This window comes from Carica papaya, chromosome 7 (genome assembly GCF_054855325.1).
Source record: "Carica papaya isolate Zhongbai chromosome 7, ASM5485532v1, whole genome shotgun sequence".
Lineage (NCBI taxonomy): Eukaryota > Viridiplantae > Streptophyta > Magnoliopsida > Brassicales > Caricaceae > Carica > Carica papaya.
Window position 1 is genome coordinate 11,914,827 of NC_142315.1, and position 16,907 is coordinate 11,931,733.

The window sequence follows — 16,907 nt, forward strand, 5'->3', positions numbered from 1 at the left end:
TTTTGTACATTCTAACTATGCACAGTGAGACTTTAGTTATGAATTAATATATTATATACTTTTGGGCAATCAACATTTCTTAATATTGGTTGATTACAATGGAGTAATTAATTTTAGTCATTACAAAACCAAAGAACTGAAATTAATTTTTTTCCTGTAGTAATAAAATTCGTACGTGCTGAAAATTAACAGCAAGACGTGTGATTAAAAATGGTTTGGTGTTGATTTAAGCCATGGAGGAAGAAGAATACCTACAAACTCTGGCTTCTTGGTAAACAAGACCTGGTCTGCAAAAGTATCCTTCACTAGGGTTACAATGTCTATCCTCTGAACATATACACTGCCCTTCTAGGGCACACCCATCTTCTTTACTACTACCTTGTAATGATTTCCCCCATAATATCTCTTTTGACCATTCACTAGAGAACATATTCTTAGGGTCTAGTTGCTTCTTTACTGCCATAAATTTGTTGAACTTAGGGTACTTACTCTGCACATTCAAGAATGCTAGTTTCCTGTTCTTTGCCCAATGCGGCTTAGCCCCATACTTGAAGAATGCCATTTGCTCCACTTCTTCCCATACATCTTGGTTTAATCTTGGAGTTGAAGCATCCTCAGCGCGATAGTAGTTGAAATCCAGAACCACAGAATCCTCATTTTGGCCTAGGTAAGCCTCAGAAGCCTTGATAAATCTGATCAAAAAGCCATTGTAGATGTCTACTCCACAAAAACTATCTGGCATTACCATGTCTCTAAGTTTTTTGACATCAAGAATGAAGTCTCTGAATTTTGTAACAGAGAATATTGCTGTTGTCTCATAGAAGAAAAGACCATTGATTCTTGGATCCCAAGCACAAGCAGCATTTTTATTTGAAGTAGGGGAATATAAACAAGAACCAGATGTCTGCATCTTTCCTTGATGACCCACTACTGGGTAGCCAGTAAAGATCATATTGTTCTTTAATCCATTAGCAACTAGCTTCTTGACTTCCACAAAAGAGGACGCCATGATGCATTTCCCATTCATATTTCTTGTCTTCTCAAATAACTTCTCTGCATTTTCACACACACATATATATATATTGTTAGAATGTTATTTAAAACTATATGATGTTAAAAAGAGTTACTCAACAAATATATAGCTACTATAACATGTAATCGAGTTAGAATTATAACTCTTAGCATATATAAACTAAGCAAAAGATAATAATTATTGTTTGCAGCTTACCAGTTGCTCTGACAGACTTGGTGATTCCGATTAAATTGGCTTGAAATCCAAGGAAGTCATTGACTCCACTGCCAATAGTGTTCAACGGAACTCTGTAATCGTATCTATATACAACCTTTTGTCTTGATGGATACCACGTAATATCCCCGAATTCATATTTTTTTGCATGATCTATGAATGTATCCTCAAGCACACCATCATCCGTAAAGTCATAGGTTATGCTTCTTTTGAATCCTGCCTCTAATGCCAACTTCACCTATTAAATTCATACACATATTATCAAAACTCACCATTTCGTTTACCCACCAAGTCACATGCACTTCATTTTACTATTGGTTTTCAATTTATCTCACACATTTTATGTAGCTTATTTTGTAAGTCAATTTTTTATATTCATTTTTTGACCTGTTAAAATAAAATTATCAAAAGTTAAAAAAAAAAAATTTCAGGCGAACTCTTAACAAATTATAAATCCATGGATCCAGCATATTTCAAGCAGTCACGGATGCCATGCTTATCTACCTAATTTCGTGTTTTTAGAAGTTTTTGCCGTTGAAATTTAAGGGTATATTCAAACTTCTTTATTTCCAAATATTTTTATAGATTAAAAATTTTAGATGAACTATTTAAGCATTTCACGTGATATTCAGAATCTGATAAATTAATTTAATTTAATTTAAAGTAGATGGGACCATAAATCATCAGCCATCTAGCTTAACCAGAAAGAAAAAATAAATAAAAATAAATAAATAAATAAATCAAATTAACTTTACCTTAGAGATGATACCCAACTCCCCTAACGACACCTTGGCTGCGTTAAGGAGTGTATTTTGCGCTTCAATTCTGATAACCTTTGCAAACCCTTGTGACTCTTCGGCAGGGACGACCAGGCTAAGGCCAATAACATGATCGTGAACCGCTCCTCCTTTTCCCCACCACGAGCTCCCGTGAGCTCCCGTGCTTATCAAACCCCCAATACTCACACCTTCCCAGTACGGCGCCGCCACCAGACTCAGCCCCGCCTCCTCCACTTTGTCAATCAGCTGCCGTAAAGAAACTCCAGCATCAACCGTCACTGCCAAATTCGCCGCATCGATTTCGATTTTGGAATTGTATTCTGCTGTGCTTACGAGCATTGCCGATGAAGTTGCGGGGCAAGCCAGTTTTGGTATGGTGTGCGAGAATTTGGTCACCACTTTCAGCTTGAGATTGTTTTTGTTGGCGTAGGCGACAGCTAGGCGGACCTCTTCTTCGGTTTTTGGATATACGACGTCGTTCTGGACATGGCAGTTCCTTCTGTCTCCCCATACGCCGTAAGCGTTGTAGAGGGTGCATACGGTGTCGTTGCATTGAACTGGCGGGAGTGGTGGCATGGCTGAACCCAGCTGCCATGGCGTCAGACCCACAAACCCAAGGATAAAGAACCAAGCGTATAAAAGTTGATACATCGAGGCAAATGGTGATGATTTCAGGGCTCGGGTCCTGCTTATATTGGTTGGTAGGTGTATATACGAACATATATATATATATATAAGAGTGTTTATATATGCTTTGAAGCTATAAAAAGAAGGATATAACTTGGATTGTACCTCAAGGCAGATGGAAATAGGTGAGAATAGATCCTTTGTGCTGGATTTTTTGTGGGCTACTGTTTATATTTCCGTCCATTAAGGTTCTTTTATTTTAAGAGTTTTTAAACTTATCTCAAATAAATAAATAAACGATAAAAAAAAAACCAGCCAAAATTAAAAATAAAAACAAAAATCTACAAAATTTGGCACTAAATCTTTTTTATTTTGTTTGGTATCCAAATTAAATATTTTTATTTTGTAATAAGAAAGGCCTATGATTAGATTATAACACAAAATTCTTATCCAAGTATTCAAGTGTTTCATCTAAAATATAATTTTACTTAAAATGGATATAACCTAATTAATATAAATATATATATATATTTTTTTAAAATGTAAGTATATTCTACTAAATTTGGACTAAGTTGACTTCTAAAAGTAGTACATGATATTAATGGTTCAACTTGTATGGTTCAATTATTTTCAGATCCAGCCTATGAGCTCGTACTATATATATATTCAAAATAAAAGCATGTAATAATTTATATGCATTTACACATATTTAACCATTTCTCAAAAAATGCATAATCTAACAATTTAAAACCAACTTATCTTTTCATAAAACTTTAATTTAATGTATTAAGAATATATCTATTTTTGAGTATATATTTATATATAAATTAAATATTAAACATATATATATGTATATAGTGTATAGAGTAAATTACAAATTTTTGAAGTTAATATAGAAAAATCGCCATATATTTTACAACCGAATAGAAACTACATATTCTACATACTTCAAAGATTAATATACTCTTGAATATTAATTTATTTAAATAATAACTGACATTAATAAAATTATTATCTAAAATTATTTATTTAAATATTAAAAATTATTTAAAAATAATTCTCTCCATATCACATGCGGGAAAAAAAATTTAAATAAATTATTTAAAAATCACTACAAGAGAAAAGGGTCTTTTCGTCGTTGTGCAGCAGCAATTAACGACGCGGATTTTGAAATTTTTTTTTTAAATATCAAGACTTAGTTAAAAAAAAAAAACCCCTAATTTCATTTCACCCAAACCTCTCTCTCATTGCTTCAACGTTTTTCAAGCCGCACAATCCGTTTGTAGCTTCACCATTCCTTAGACATTGATGAACCTACTTCTTGGGCGGACGAATGTCCTGTTTTTGTAATACCTGAGTTCAGGATTAATTTTAATAATTTAAAAATAAATAAAAATTTATTTATAAATTAATTTAATTTAATTTTGTTGAATTTATTTAAAAAATATGTTAGAAATATAATAAAAAATAATTTTGAAAAAAAAAATAAAAATTTGGATTTGTTTGATATTTTTACAAGAAAAATTAAAAACAGAGAGTTAAAGTACAAATAAAAAAATTGTGTCATGCATGACTACCCAGTCAATAGTCTCGAAGAACCGGAGCACGCTGCATGGTAAGGCACGCTGACGTCGGTGCCACGCGGGCAATCCGTGTGTCCGTGATCAGACGGCCCATGATCGATCTCATGCGCGTGGACAACCTGAATTTGTTCTCCCCTTAAGTATGATCGGACGGTTGAGATCAAATTGTGATGAACGACTTAGATTTATTTTTTCTTTAGGCACGATCGGACGGATGAGATCAATCGCGATGGACGGCCCATATCAACACAAGATGGATATAAATACTTCACATCACACGAGAACTTAAATCCTAGCTGCCAGCCCCTACTGGAGAAGAAGAATCAAACACCGAAGAAGAAGGCTGACCGTCGACCGTCGCTGCACCGGAGCCACCGTTAACTGCAAAAAAAGATAAAAATTCTACATACCTGCTCGGAATTCGATTCCAAGCACCCTTGTGGCCAAATTGGAGCAAAATAGATGGGGGTAAGCCGAAAATTGCAGGCAAATTCCGGCGGAGCCGCCATAGCCAAGACTTAAAATCCCTTCGATGAGCCCCTTCCCCATTTCTATTTTATATAATTTTTAAATCATTGTGTTTAGCGTCATTTGCTGTACAGGTTAGCCAAAGAAAGAACCTCAACTACGAAGGAGGACCGGCAGAGCCGTCGTACCTAGAGGTCCCCCTACTTATAGGTTCATTTTTTGTGATTTCCTGGCCAACCGAGGCCCCTAACATATTTTTCTGCAGGGATATGACCACAACTGGTCAAAACTGGCCAAAACATGCTAAAATCAGTTAAAACTGGCTAAAACTAGTCAGGCCGAGGTAAACTGCCGTCATGGACAGCAGAGTCGGTGCTGGAGCAGGGCGGTGTCGCCGTGCCGGAACCCAAAAATTGATCAGAATGAGTTTTGGACACTGATTTTGGATTTCTGGGATATTTTATGTATGTGACGAGTGTTTTGGATTCTATAGAAAAACTTCAGAAAGCCTAGTACCTAATAGAAGGTGTAGTAAACAGCTCGACATCTCGGAACACCGATCTGGATAAAGATCCTTCACTTTATTCTCTATTACGGTAAATTGAGACTTAATGATGTATAATTTCGTATTTTTATAAAAAATTAGAAAACCCTAAAAATAATTATAGGTTACTAGTGGAGACAAAACCGGTTAGTTCATTTTTTTTTCTGATTCTCTGTTTATTTTTATGTACTTCCAAAATTGTTTACTATTACATTGTGCATGGTTACATTAATAATTTTTATAGTCTTCTCGATTTTTTGGGTTATTTGGTCCATTTTTACATGATTTATCTGGTTATTTGATTACTCGATTATTGGTTATGATAAGTTAAATCACTTACTTAAAAATCGTTTTATTGATATGTGAATATACAATGAGATATTAGTATTATGATCAGTTGTTATATTGATGAAAATTTGTATGTGAAAGACTTACTGGATACCCGGAAAAGGACGAATGGGTCCGGTACATAGGAAACCCTACTGTGAACGTTACCTCAGTCGAATGGGATTGGAAAATCTCTTACTATTAAGGTTTGAGAGATATGGTTCACCTTATTATCGGACGAGATATCGAGGTAGTGGAATGTTTGGCGCTCATTACCGAATGGAGTATGGGGACGATCGGTAATTATTTAAATTGGATATTGGGTTCATGAGTAAGGAGACATCCTTATGGACCCTAGAGGTATCAGTAAGTGAATAAAAATGAAAAGTTATCGTCTCTTGTTATCTTATATGTGAAAATAAAAAGTGTAGAAATATGGGTCTTCATAGGTTATTTTTGGAAAAACTCGTTACGTAGATACAGAATAAATGACTTTCTTTATATTAAAAGAATTTACATCAAATTAAGGGCTCCATTAGTTATTTTTATGATTTTTACCAATATTCAGTTTTTTATATCTGTTATTAGTGTGATATTCTTACTGGGTTAGTATAGTTTACCTTTTCATTAAGTATTTCAAATCAAGAGGATCAAGATCCAGATTCTGATCAACAAGAGGGTTGTGAGTAATTCACTACTCGGATTCCCTTCAAGTACTAGTGAAGGTCGTCCTTGAATATTTTAAATTATTATGTAAGAAATGTAAATCCTTACTCTATTAATCGCTTTCACATTTAATTTGTGAATTTATTTCTATTTAAATTTTGAGTCTTTACAGTTTTTCTAACACCCAAAAATGGTATTTTTATTATTTAATTTATTTTAATTTTTATTAAAATTTTTGTTTAATTTTATTCTATTTTAATATTTAATTTATAAGGTTTTAATTTAATTTAATAGAAATAAAAATAATAATAATAATAAAATATGGTAAAATTATTTTTGGGATTTAATTGAAATTGATTTTGAAAAAAATGGGTGAAAATTTAGATTCTGGGGGTATTTTTGAAAATAAAATCAAAAATTAGGGGTCAAAACGCAATTTAAAAAAGTTGTGCCACGTCAGTAGCTACGTTAGTAGCCCAGTCAGCAGCCATGGCCAACCAGAACACAACGCATGGTAAGGAAGCTGACCCAGGAGGCCACGCGGGACGGAGCCACGTAAGCGATCCGTGTGCACGCGATCGAACAGTCCATATCTCACGCGTACGGACGGTCCAGATCTCACGCGCACGGACGACCCATATCTCACGCGTGCGGACGACTCAGATTGAATCACGCACGGACGGCCCAGATTGAATCACGCACGAACGGCCCAGATTTATTCCCATTTTAATCGCGATCGGACGGTTCAGATTAAATCGTGATGGACGGCTGAGATTAAAAGGGAAAGGTTATAAATAACCTCACCCACACCCAACCCCAAACCCTAGCTGCCAGTACCCTCGCTGGAGAAAAAGAACCAGTCACCGGAGGAGCCGGCCGTCGCCACCCGCCGCCGCACCGGAAGATTTTTCGACCGCCAAACGAGGTAAATTTTCTCCCCTTGGCTTGTTTTTCAATGCTGAATCTGCCTATGGCCAAATCGGAGCCAATCCATTGGCCAATCGGTCGAAAAACAGTGTCGAAGTCTAGCGGCACCGCCGCGACTTCCTTCGATTTTTGCCTCCGATGAGGTCCTTCCCGGTTCCTGTTCGATGCAATTTTTACACCATTGTGATCACCATCCTTTTCTCTACAGGTTGACAAGAGTAAAACATCAAATCGCGACTCGCACCAGAGAAGTCGCCGCACCCGAGAGCTCCGCCGCCGGTAAGTTTCAATTTTTCGTGATTTTTTAATCCACCGAGGGCCTTAGGATTGTTTTATCGCAGGAACCAATACAAGTTTGGTCGAATTCGACCGAAAACGACAATCCGCCTCGGGTGGCGATGCCGTCGTCGGAGCACGGCGGAGCTGCCGTTCCGGAATTTCAATATTGGCCGAAAAAGGGCCCGAGTCTGATTTGGAAATTTTTGGGACACATGTAGGTACCGGTAGTGTATTTCAGTTTTTCGAGAAAAATTCAGGGAATTTAGGGGCGGCCTGTAGGCGCAGTGAGAACCCGATTTCAGACCCCGAAACAAGTAAGGATTTCTCACCCTATTTTCTATCACGGTATTAAAGTTCAATAAATGATAAACCGATATTTCATGAATTGTGTATAATTAATTAAGGTTGCTAATGGAGCCCGAATCTGATGTATTTTTCGGTCAGTTGTTGTTTGATCTATTTTATAATTTAAAATGAAGTATGGTATCTGATGTATTTATTTTATGATTTCGTATGCATGAATCACGGTTTCGTTTATTATGGTTTGAATTATTAGGAGCCTGTTGTTGTCTTGTTTGGTGTTCATTACTGGTTTACGTGTTTATGTTTGATTGAATAATTGAGACCGATAAAAACCGAAAAAAGGTATGTGAATTGATAAATGGATGATGTCGACAACCTAACTAGATATCCTGTGAGATGGTGGACGGATCGGGTCCGTAGGGAACCCTACCGTGAACGTGGTCTCTCATATCGAACGGGATATGGAGACCTTATGTGTTTTGGCGCCCATACCGGACGGGGTATGGGGATGGCCCGTTTCACCCTCATATCGGACGAGGTATTGAGGTTTATGATTTTTTGCGCCTATATCGGACGGGGTATGGGGACGACCCTAGAATTAAGTTATTAATGTGAATGGTTCACGTGTAACGGAGACCCCTATGGATCCCCATGGATACTAGTAGGCTGATAAAAGAGAAAAAATTTGTTTTATGATAATTGAAATGCAAATTTATGATATGTGTTATGTTATAAAGTGTGTATGATTTCATGATATTATAAGGTTATTATTTTCTTATGTTGTTTTCATGAAGCTCACCGAGGTAAGTGGACAATAAATGATTTTATTATTGATAAATGAATTTATCATGAATTATGCTCCATTGGTTGTTTTTGTTTTCTACCAACCTTTACTTCTGTGACAGTGAGATAGTGTGATGTCTTTACTGGGCTAGTGTAGCTCATTCATTACTTAACCATTTCAGATCAGGAGGATTTAGTTCCCGAGCCCATCCCGCAGGAAGACGGCGAGTAGACGCCTAAGGATTTCATAGTTTTATTTATAGCATTTATTACTAGTATTTACCTTAATTTATTCTTTTACACGTTGAATACTTTTTTGGTTATTGTGTAAGGGATGTTAATCAGAATATTTATTTCGCTTCCGCACTTAGAATTTTTAATACAAATATTTTCTTTTAAATTTTCGGGGTCGTTACAGTCTTAGCCTCCGAACATAATCGTCATCATCGATTGCGACTCCTCTGTATTGTCGTTGACTTCGACTCCATTTTCTTCTTCCTCTACATCTCTCCAAATCTCTAGTTGAAAGCTTAATGTTTGCTAATGCTTGATTTATCTTCGACGAATTTATATGGATCTCCTCGTGATGAGAGTTTGGATCCAACAGAATGAACCAAAGTGGCTCTGTAGAAGAGAACCTCGTATTTCTACATATTATAAAGGAATAAGAGGCAACATAGAGGGATTTATTAGAGACGATGGAGAGGAGAAAAGAGAAAAATATGAGTTTTTATTATTTTATTTTTTAAATAATTTAACTACTATTTTATATAAAATAAAATAAAAATATATTATTTAGTTCATATCTAAGTGAATGTACGTCAGATGTTACGAGTACAAAATTTTAACGGGGTTTAGTTAAAATTAAGAGGTAACTAAATAAATTTTAAAAGTATAAGGATCAAAATATAAACAAAATTTCTAAAGGGGCTGATTTATATAAATTCGAATAGTACAGGGTTCATCTCAATATTTATTCATTTTTCTGATCAATTCTCATCAACCAGAGAACCCTACTAAAACAAATCATAAGTTTACCTCCTGGATTGAGCTTATCGAAGAGTCGTAGTAAGGGTCGATATTATCAATGACCCTCCAGACTGACTTTATTGCTGGAGCTGAAGCGGAGAACACTCTCCAGTCTATCTGCTACAAGCGCGGTTCCCTTCAGCTACTCGACCAGGTTCCGCTCTATCTGTCTCTCATCCATTTCAAATTAGGCTTTGCTTAGATATGTTCACTTGAATAATTCATGATAGATGAATTTGTCACTAAGTGACTTCATGTACAAACCAATTTTTGCTCACCAGATAATGGGAATAATGCCTACATAGAGAAGCGAAGCTTTGTAGGAGGAAAAATGTTACTGGCAGCTTTTTCAATCGGGACTTAACTGTTGATTGTTTCTCTTAATTCAATAATGATTTATTTATTCTTTTGAACAGAGAAAGCTTCCTTTGGAAATTACTTACTTGGATATTCGAGATGCATCAGATGGATGGTAACTTGTTCTGGCTCCCTCTCCTTTCGGTACTTATTGTCTTTTTTTTTATTTTTATTTTGCTTCGTCTTTTTCTTGTCTATCTCTAACTCATTTTTAGAAATGGAACTCTTCTTTGTAAGAATAAGAGGCCAATTAATAATTTATTAGATGGATCCGTTAGATTTCCTTGAGATTTCAATTAGGGCAGTGGGATTGTCTTCCATTAAAATTTGGACTGTGTTGATATATACAATGTGTTTATGTGTTTGAGCGCCACTATGCGTGTAACATTATGTATATATGTATGTATATATGCATGTAAACACGTATAAGTTGATATATGTACATATCAGTTGTATTATATATTCATATATATGCATATATATGGGTATGTGTTCGTATAAATATATATATATATATATATATATATATAGGAATCATAGTAAATATGCATGTTATACATATATTTCTTCTAAAATATTGTTTTTCATGTACTATATTACGTATGTTTGTACCATAAACACGCATGTGCATATGAAATGGAAGTTAGAAATTCTTTTCATGTGCCAATCAGATTTTTGGGTTTTAAATTTCAGCACATGCTCTGCAATTTTTGTTACTCAGCATTTGCTTCCTTTGTAAGTGATTTAGGATAAATTAGGGTTGAGTTGCTTGCTTAAGAATCTAGGGGAAAACCTAAACATTACACTAGTGTTCTTAGGTATCATGCCTAGGATTTGACTAAATCACACAATAGGTATTGAGAAATTCTCAAATTAATTTTAAATAATTGAATGATAATCTCAAAGGAGATTAGAATGGTATTTGTAGATCCTTTTCCAAATAAGATTAGACTAAAAAATACTGATATTAGATAAGAAAGCAAAACATAGATAAACTTAGAAACATAAAAATAACCTTCTCTCAATTACTAAGTTCCATGAGTAAATTTCACATGCAAATCAACCAAAATATGCAATATTTGAGTGCTATGCTACTTGGTGTTTAGGGTTGCTATACGAGATATGGTTGTACGTGGGGCACCTGCCATTGCTATCGCAGCAGCCCTCTCCTTGGCTGTAGAAGTGTTTAACTTTGAAACTTTCAGCGGGACATCTGAGGATGCTGCTTCTTTCCTTGTTAAGAAGTTGGAATATCTTGTCTCGAGGTATTTTATCTTACTACTTAGTAGTCAAGTTTTTATGACAAATATAATTTTCTTTTCACTTCCGTATATTTTATTCCCTTATGGTGATGAGGAACGTATGTTTATTTTATTTGTTCTCATGATCAGCACCTGCATTTGCTATTACGTAACCTTTGACAGCAAATGCACAAAGCATTGAGAAGCCTATTTGAAAAAATTTACCAATCTATACTTTTCCTTGAATAGATGAAGTTAATCCACTCTTCTGACTTCAGGCATGAGAAAATTTTCATGTATGTTACAAACTCAAGGTTGGCCAATATGAGTGATCCACAAAATATCAATATTGTTGTTTGGACCTGCTAAACCTTTTCCTTTTTATCTAGTATTTTCTTCAGAAAAAAAAAATATAAAAAATTGTTAGAATACTTATATTGTTGGAATTCTTAATATATGGTCGAACTTATTACTTACTCTGAGCTGTTTAATCAGTAACTAATGGTTACCATGTTTCTCCAGTCGACCAACTGCAGTGAATCTTTCTGATGCTGCAACAAAACTTAAACAAGTTGTAATGCAAGCTGCTGATACTTCTTCAAAGCATGAGGATGTTTTTCAGGTAATGTAACTGCTGATTGTGGTTGTTTCAGTTTGCATATCATTGCCGTAAAATCTGTTTTAGTGCTTACTGCAGTAAATAGTAGCACAATGGCCTCCCTTTAGTTAATGATTTGTTTTTGTTCATTTGGAAATTGCGGCAACTCCTGTTGCTAATCTTCTGAATTACTTTGCTTTCTCTATCCCTCTTGTAGGCTTACATACAAGCTGCCGAGATTATGCTCAAGGATGATGTTACTTCAAACAAAGCAATTGGGTCTTATGGAGCAAATTTCCTTCGGGACCATGTGAAACATTCTCAGCAGCTATCTATCCTGACCCATTGCAACACTGGCAGGTGCCCATCTTCTTTTTCCTATTTAGTTTATTATTGAAATGATTTTATCTCTTGTCCACCTCCTAGCCGATCCATGATTATGTTTCATGATTCTTTCACATTCTACTCATTCAGATTCCAGAAGATGGTTTTGAACTCTTGCAGAAACTGAACTAGCAGTTCATTCTAACTATGACTCAATCTTTTTTTCCCAGTCTTGCAACTGCTGGATATGGGACCGCCCTTGGTGTAATCCGTGCAGTTCATGCTGAAGGAGCACTAAAAAGAGCCTACTGCACTGAAACTCGTCCATTCAATCAGGTAACTATTTAGATTCTTGTTCTTAAATGTATACGGGTGGTATTCTTTTGGTTCTTTGTGCATAATAATACTTAGTTTTTATTTAAAAAAAAAAAAGATTTTTGTTCTTAAATATTTTTGACAGTCTACTAGGCACTAGAAAATTGAGTAAGGCTGTGCTCATAAACCTAATGGGTTTAGTCCGCATATGAATCCATTTGCTTTAGACCATGGATGCAAGTGCAACAGCGCTAGCCCATACAAGCACATCAGCATATCACAGTTGCCTGAGCCTAATGAACATTATGCTTTGGTGGCCAGGTAGTTGGCAAATAGGGGAAACTGTTAAGGGTAAATTTGTCCCTGAGAATAGCTGGGAATCAACACATGATAATAGTGGCAAAATTTAATGATGGGGAAGTTTTCTGATTTCTGCTGTTGATTGCAGTGTTCACTATGTTGGGTAGAGCAGTAGATGGTTGATTTTTTGAAAATTCTAACTTCCAGGTCCAGATTTAGGGGTTGGGATTGACTTTTGATAATGTTGAGTAAATGTGGCTGGGCTATAATTTAAGTTATTTTTATCAGGCATTTCAATTGGTCTTGTCTTGTTACACAACTTTTTGTATTTCAGAAGAATTGGTCCTTGACATCATGCACGGTAGTCATCAGTCTTTATAGTTAACCATGCATGGTAGTTATCAGTCTGTATATTTAACCATAGGTTGGTATCGTAATATGTTTGACTGTAAACACAGGGATCTAGGCTCACCGCGTTTGAGTTGGTTCATGATAACATACCTGCTACTCTCATAGCAGATTCTGCTGCTGCTGCATTAATGAAAAATGGCCGCGTAGATGCTGTCATTGTTGGAGCAGATCGAGTGGCTGCTAATGGTGCTTAATGCAAATGATAAGTTATCTGCTTTGAGGTTCTAATTGTAGAAAGCACCTCTAACCATTTTGTATAACTACACGCAGGTGATACTGCTAATAAGATTGGAACTTACAGCCTTGCCTTGTGTGCAAATCATCATCAAATTCCATTTTATGTTGCTGCACCACTTACCTCTATTGACTTGTCCCTTTCTTCTGGAGAAGAAATTATTATAGAGGAAAGATCTGCGAAGGAATTATTGAACACGCATGGAGGATTAGGGGAACAAATTGCTGCATCTGGAATTTCCGTGTGGAATCCAGCTTTTGATGTTACACCTGCCAATCTGATAGCTGGTATCATCACAGAAAAGGTTTTTCTCCAAATACTAGGCCATTAATTATGTGTTTCTTTTTCACAACTGCATAAATGTCTTAAGCTTGTTTTCTTCGATCAGGGAAAACTTGAGCTACTCTTATGTCCTCTTTGTGCAGGGTGTTATCACGAAGATGGGGAAGGATGCTTTTGATATAAAGAACTTTGTTCAGAATGCAACTCAGCAGACATTTGTATAAACAGTACTTCTCAAATGCGGCAAGACTTGACAAGATATTTATGACAAGTGACCTCGATTATGATGAACACCAGTTTTTGCTGTAAGTCGGAAAAACTTGAGGAAGCGTGTATGTGGTTTGATATATTCTGCTAAACTTAACTGGATATAGTGAGAGTTGTTTTCGTTGAATGGAAAATTTTCATGGAGTTGAGCACTTGCATATAATTGGTTAAGCAACTGCCACAATTCATGAAATAATATCTGCTGCTGCAAATCCCATTTCTGACTCGCGGTATGCCCATTCTGTTATTATTATTTTATTCTAGATAATTGGAAAACAAGTTATTTGTTGAGAAAGGATCTATTATATGAGTGTGAGTGTGCGTGTGCGTGTGCGTGTGTGTGTATAGCCTGTATGTAGGGAGAAATTGATATATCTTTTGCTCAAAATGACCAGGCTACAGCTTATATAGCCGGGTTAAGTAGCTAAAACATCTTAATAATGACTTGTTATAATAATCTAAGTTTAGTTAATTAAAACTATTAACAAAAATCAAAATCTCCAAAATACCGCAATTCCATTTACTGACTATTTTTATTAACTATACAAGGACTCGGAAGGCCTAACAACATACTCCCCTGAAGGCTTGAAATACTTGGTTGTGTGATTAGCATGCACAAGAAAAAGTAGTGTCCCATTTTCCTAATTTACACCCAACACTTTCTCGTCACATAACTTTCTTTTAGATTTGGACCTAAGCGCAACAATAGTCTAATGCCACGACATTGTAACCCCTAGCATGATGGTTAGGAACTTTACAATGCCATATATTCATGAATAATACAAGGCTAACAATAATAAACGCGAACAAAGAAATTAATAGATGGTAAAAATTATTCTATTAGTAATTTAAAACCCAAAATAATTCTCTCCAAATGATAATTCTCTATCCTAAGATCTGAAATATATTATCTGATGATATTAAAAATTAAAAAAATATGTAGATAGTTGATATTAAATTCTAACCAACACACCCCAAAGTTTGTTTGTGCAAAAGTCTCTTGTTTAAAATCTAAAAAAGAAAAATAATAATTTATAAGCTCCACCGTCTTAATGGAATCAATATTTTAAAATTAGTTGTTGCTATGCAATAATAATAATAATAATACATAAAACTCTGACAACTACAAATATTAAAAATAGATTTTCTCACTCTCAACTCACATTTTTTATATATGTTCTTTCTAAAAATCTATTTGTAACGGTTCCGGAAATTTAAATGAAATGTATGTATTAAAAATTTCAAATGCGGAAGCGTAATAATAAAAATTTGATTAACATCCCTTACACAACAACCAAAACGTACTCAAAACATGAAGGAACAAACTAACTGAAAAATATACTCGAAATAAGAACTATAAATATAACTATGAAGTCTTTAGGCGTCCCCTTCGCCGTTTTCCTGCGGAACGGGTTCGGGAACGACGTCTTCTTGATCTGAAATGGTTAGATAAGTAATGAGCTACACCAGCCTAGTAAAGACATCATACTATCTCACTGCCACAGAAGTAAAGGTGGGCAGAAAACAAAAATGACCAATGGAGCATAATTTATAACAAACTCGTTTATTAACATAAAAACCTTTACTGTCCACTTATCTCGGTGAGATCCATGAAAACAACATATGAAAGCAATAACATTATCATCATCATTAAATCATATAGACTTTATAACATAACACTTACCACGCTTTTGCATTTCAATTATTAAACAACATATTTTCCTCATTTACCAGCCTACTAGTATCCATGGGGATCCATAGGGGGTCTCCGCTACCCGTGAACCATTAACATTACAACCTGATTCCAGGGCCGTCCCCATACCCCATCCAATATGGGCGCCAAAATCATGAACCTCAATACCCCGTCCGGTATGAGGGTAAAACGGGCCGTCCCCATACCCTGTTCGGTGTGGGCACCAAGACACATGTCTCTATACCCCGTCCGGTATAAGAGACCGCGTTCCCGGTAGGGTTCCCTACGGACTCGGTCCGTCCACCATCTCCCAGTATATCTAGTCAGGCTGTCTACATTATCCAACTTGCCTTTTTTCTTAATCTCAATCATCCAAATCATACACAACATGTAAACCAGTAATTGACACCAAACAAGACAACACAGTATCGGGTTCACCATAATACAAACTATAATAAAAGAAACCATGATTCATGCATACGAGACCATAACATAATAACATCAAACATCATGTTACATTTAATACTGAAAATTAGATCAAACAATAACAGACCGACACTGTATCAGACTCGGGCTCCATTGTCTGGTTCTTCTTCTCCGGCGAGGCACTGGCGGCTAGGGTTTTGTGGTTAGGTGTGGGTGGAGTTATTTATACCCTTTGCATTTTAATCTCAACCGTCCATCAAGATTAAATCTGAGCCATCCATCGCGATGCAATATGGGCCGTCCGTATGTGTGAATCTGGACCGTCCGTGCGCACGTTTGATCTGGGTCGTCCGTGCGCGCGGGAACGGATCTGGGTCATCCGATCGCGCGCATGCGGATCGCCCACCTGGCCCGTCCCGTGTCAGCATTTCCTTGCCACGCGGCGTGTCCTGGTTGGCTGGGGCTGCTGACCGGGCCACTGACGTGGGTGCTGACGTGGCACAACTTTTCTAAATTGTGTTTTGACCCACAGTTTTAGATTTTCTTTTCAAAAATACCCCCAGAATCCAAAATTTTACCTATTTTTCTCAAAATCAATTTCAATTAAATCCAAATAATATTTTTATCCAATTTTATCATTATAATTATTTTTATTTTCATTAAATTAAATTAAATTAAATAAAAATCTAAAAAATTCAAACAAATAAAAATAAAAATAATAAGATAAAATAAGAAAAAAAAACACTTGGGTGTTACACTATTCCACTATATATATATATATCCTTAAGACACTAAATAGATTGGAGGAAAATGATATTGTTTCGGCTAAAATGTGTTTATTTAATGGTACCAAACAAGGTGGAGAGAAACGATACCGTTTTAACTAAGATGTATTTA

General features: G+C 35.7%; 2 protein-coding genes across 2 annotated transcripts; one reads left to right on the top strand and one right to left on the bottom strand.

The window, feature by feature from the left end:
* Window positions 1-101: 101 nt before the first annotated feature.
* On the bottom strand, window positions 102-2,852 carry GULLO3 (D-arabinono-1,4-lactone oxidase family protein). The gene is made up of 3 exons (XM_022046279.2): window positions 2,002-2,852; window positions 1,229-1,484; window positions 102-1,053 (listed from the first exon to the last, which is right to left on the bottom strand). Exons 1-3 carry the CDS (start codon window positions 2,674-2,676, stop codon window positions 227-229), a joined length of 1,758 nt encoding a protein of 585 aa, XP_021901971.2. The 5' UTR covers window positions 2,677-2,852; the 3' UTR covers window positions 102-226.
* A 6,663-nt stretch (window positions 2,853-9,515) lies between these two features.
* Window positions 9,516-14,117, top strand: LOC110817707 (NagB/RpiA/CoA transferase-like superfamily protein). The gene is made up of 9 exons (XM_022046357.2): window positions 9,516-9,715; window positions 9,978-10,033; window positions 11,025-11,183; window positions 11,682-11,781; window positions 11,975-12,117; window positions 12,312-12,417; window positions 13,155-13,293; window positions 13,378-13,646; window positions 13,768-14,117. The coding sequence occupies exons 1-9, from the start codon at window positions 9,620-9,622 to the stop codon at window positions 13,846-13,848; spliced, it is 1,149 nt and encodes a 382-aa protein (XP_021902049.2). The 5' UTR covers window positions 9,516-9,619; the 3' UTR covers window positions 13,849-14,117.
* Window positions 14,118-16,907: the final 2,790 nt, after the last annotated feature.

Coding starts and splice junctions, on each gene's coding strand:
- GULLO3 (XM_022046279.2), bottom strand. CDS start 2,676: ATGTATCAACTTTTATACGCTTGGTTCTTTATCCTTGGGTTTGTGGGT. Junction 1,485..2,001: donor AGTTGGGTATCATCTCTAAG/GTAAAGTTAATT, acceptor TGAATTTAATAG/GTGAAGTTGGCATTAGAGGC. Junction 1,054..1,228: donor CAAGTCTGTCAGAGCAACTG/GTAAGCTGCAAA, acceptor GTGAAAATGCAG/AGAAGTTATTTGAGAAGACA.
- LOC110817707 (XM_022046357.2), top strand. CDS start 9,620: ATGACCCTCCAGACTGACTTTATTGCTGGAGCTGAAGCGGAGAACACT. Junction 10,034..11,024: donor CGAGATGCATCAGATGGATG/GTAACTTGTTCT, acceptor CTTGGTGTTTAG/GGTTGCTATACGAGATATGG. Junction 11,184..11,681: donor TTGGAATATCTTGTCTCGAG/GTATTTTATCTT, acceptor ATGTTTCTCCAG/TCGACCAACTGCAGTGAATC.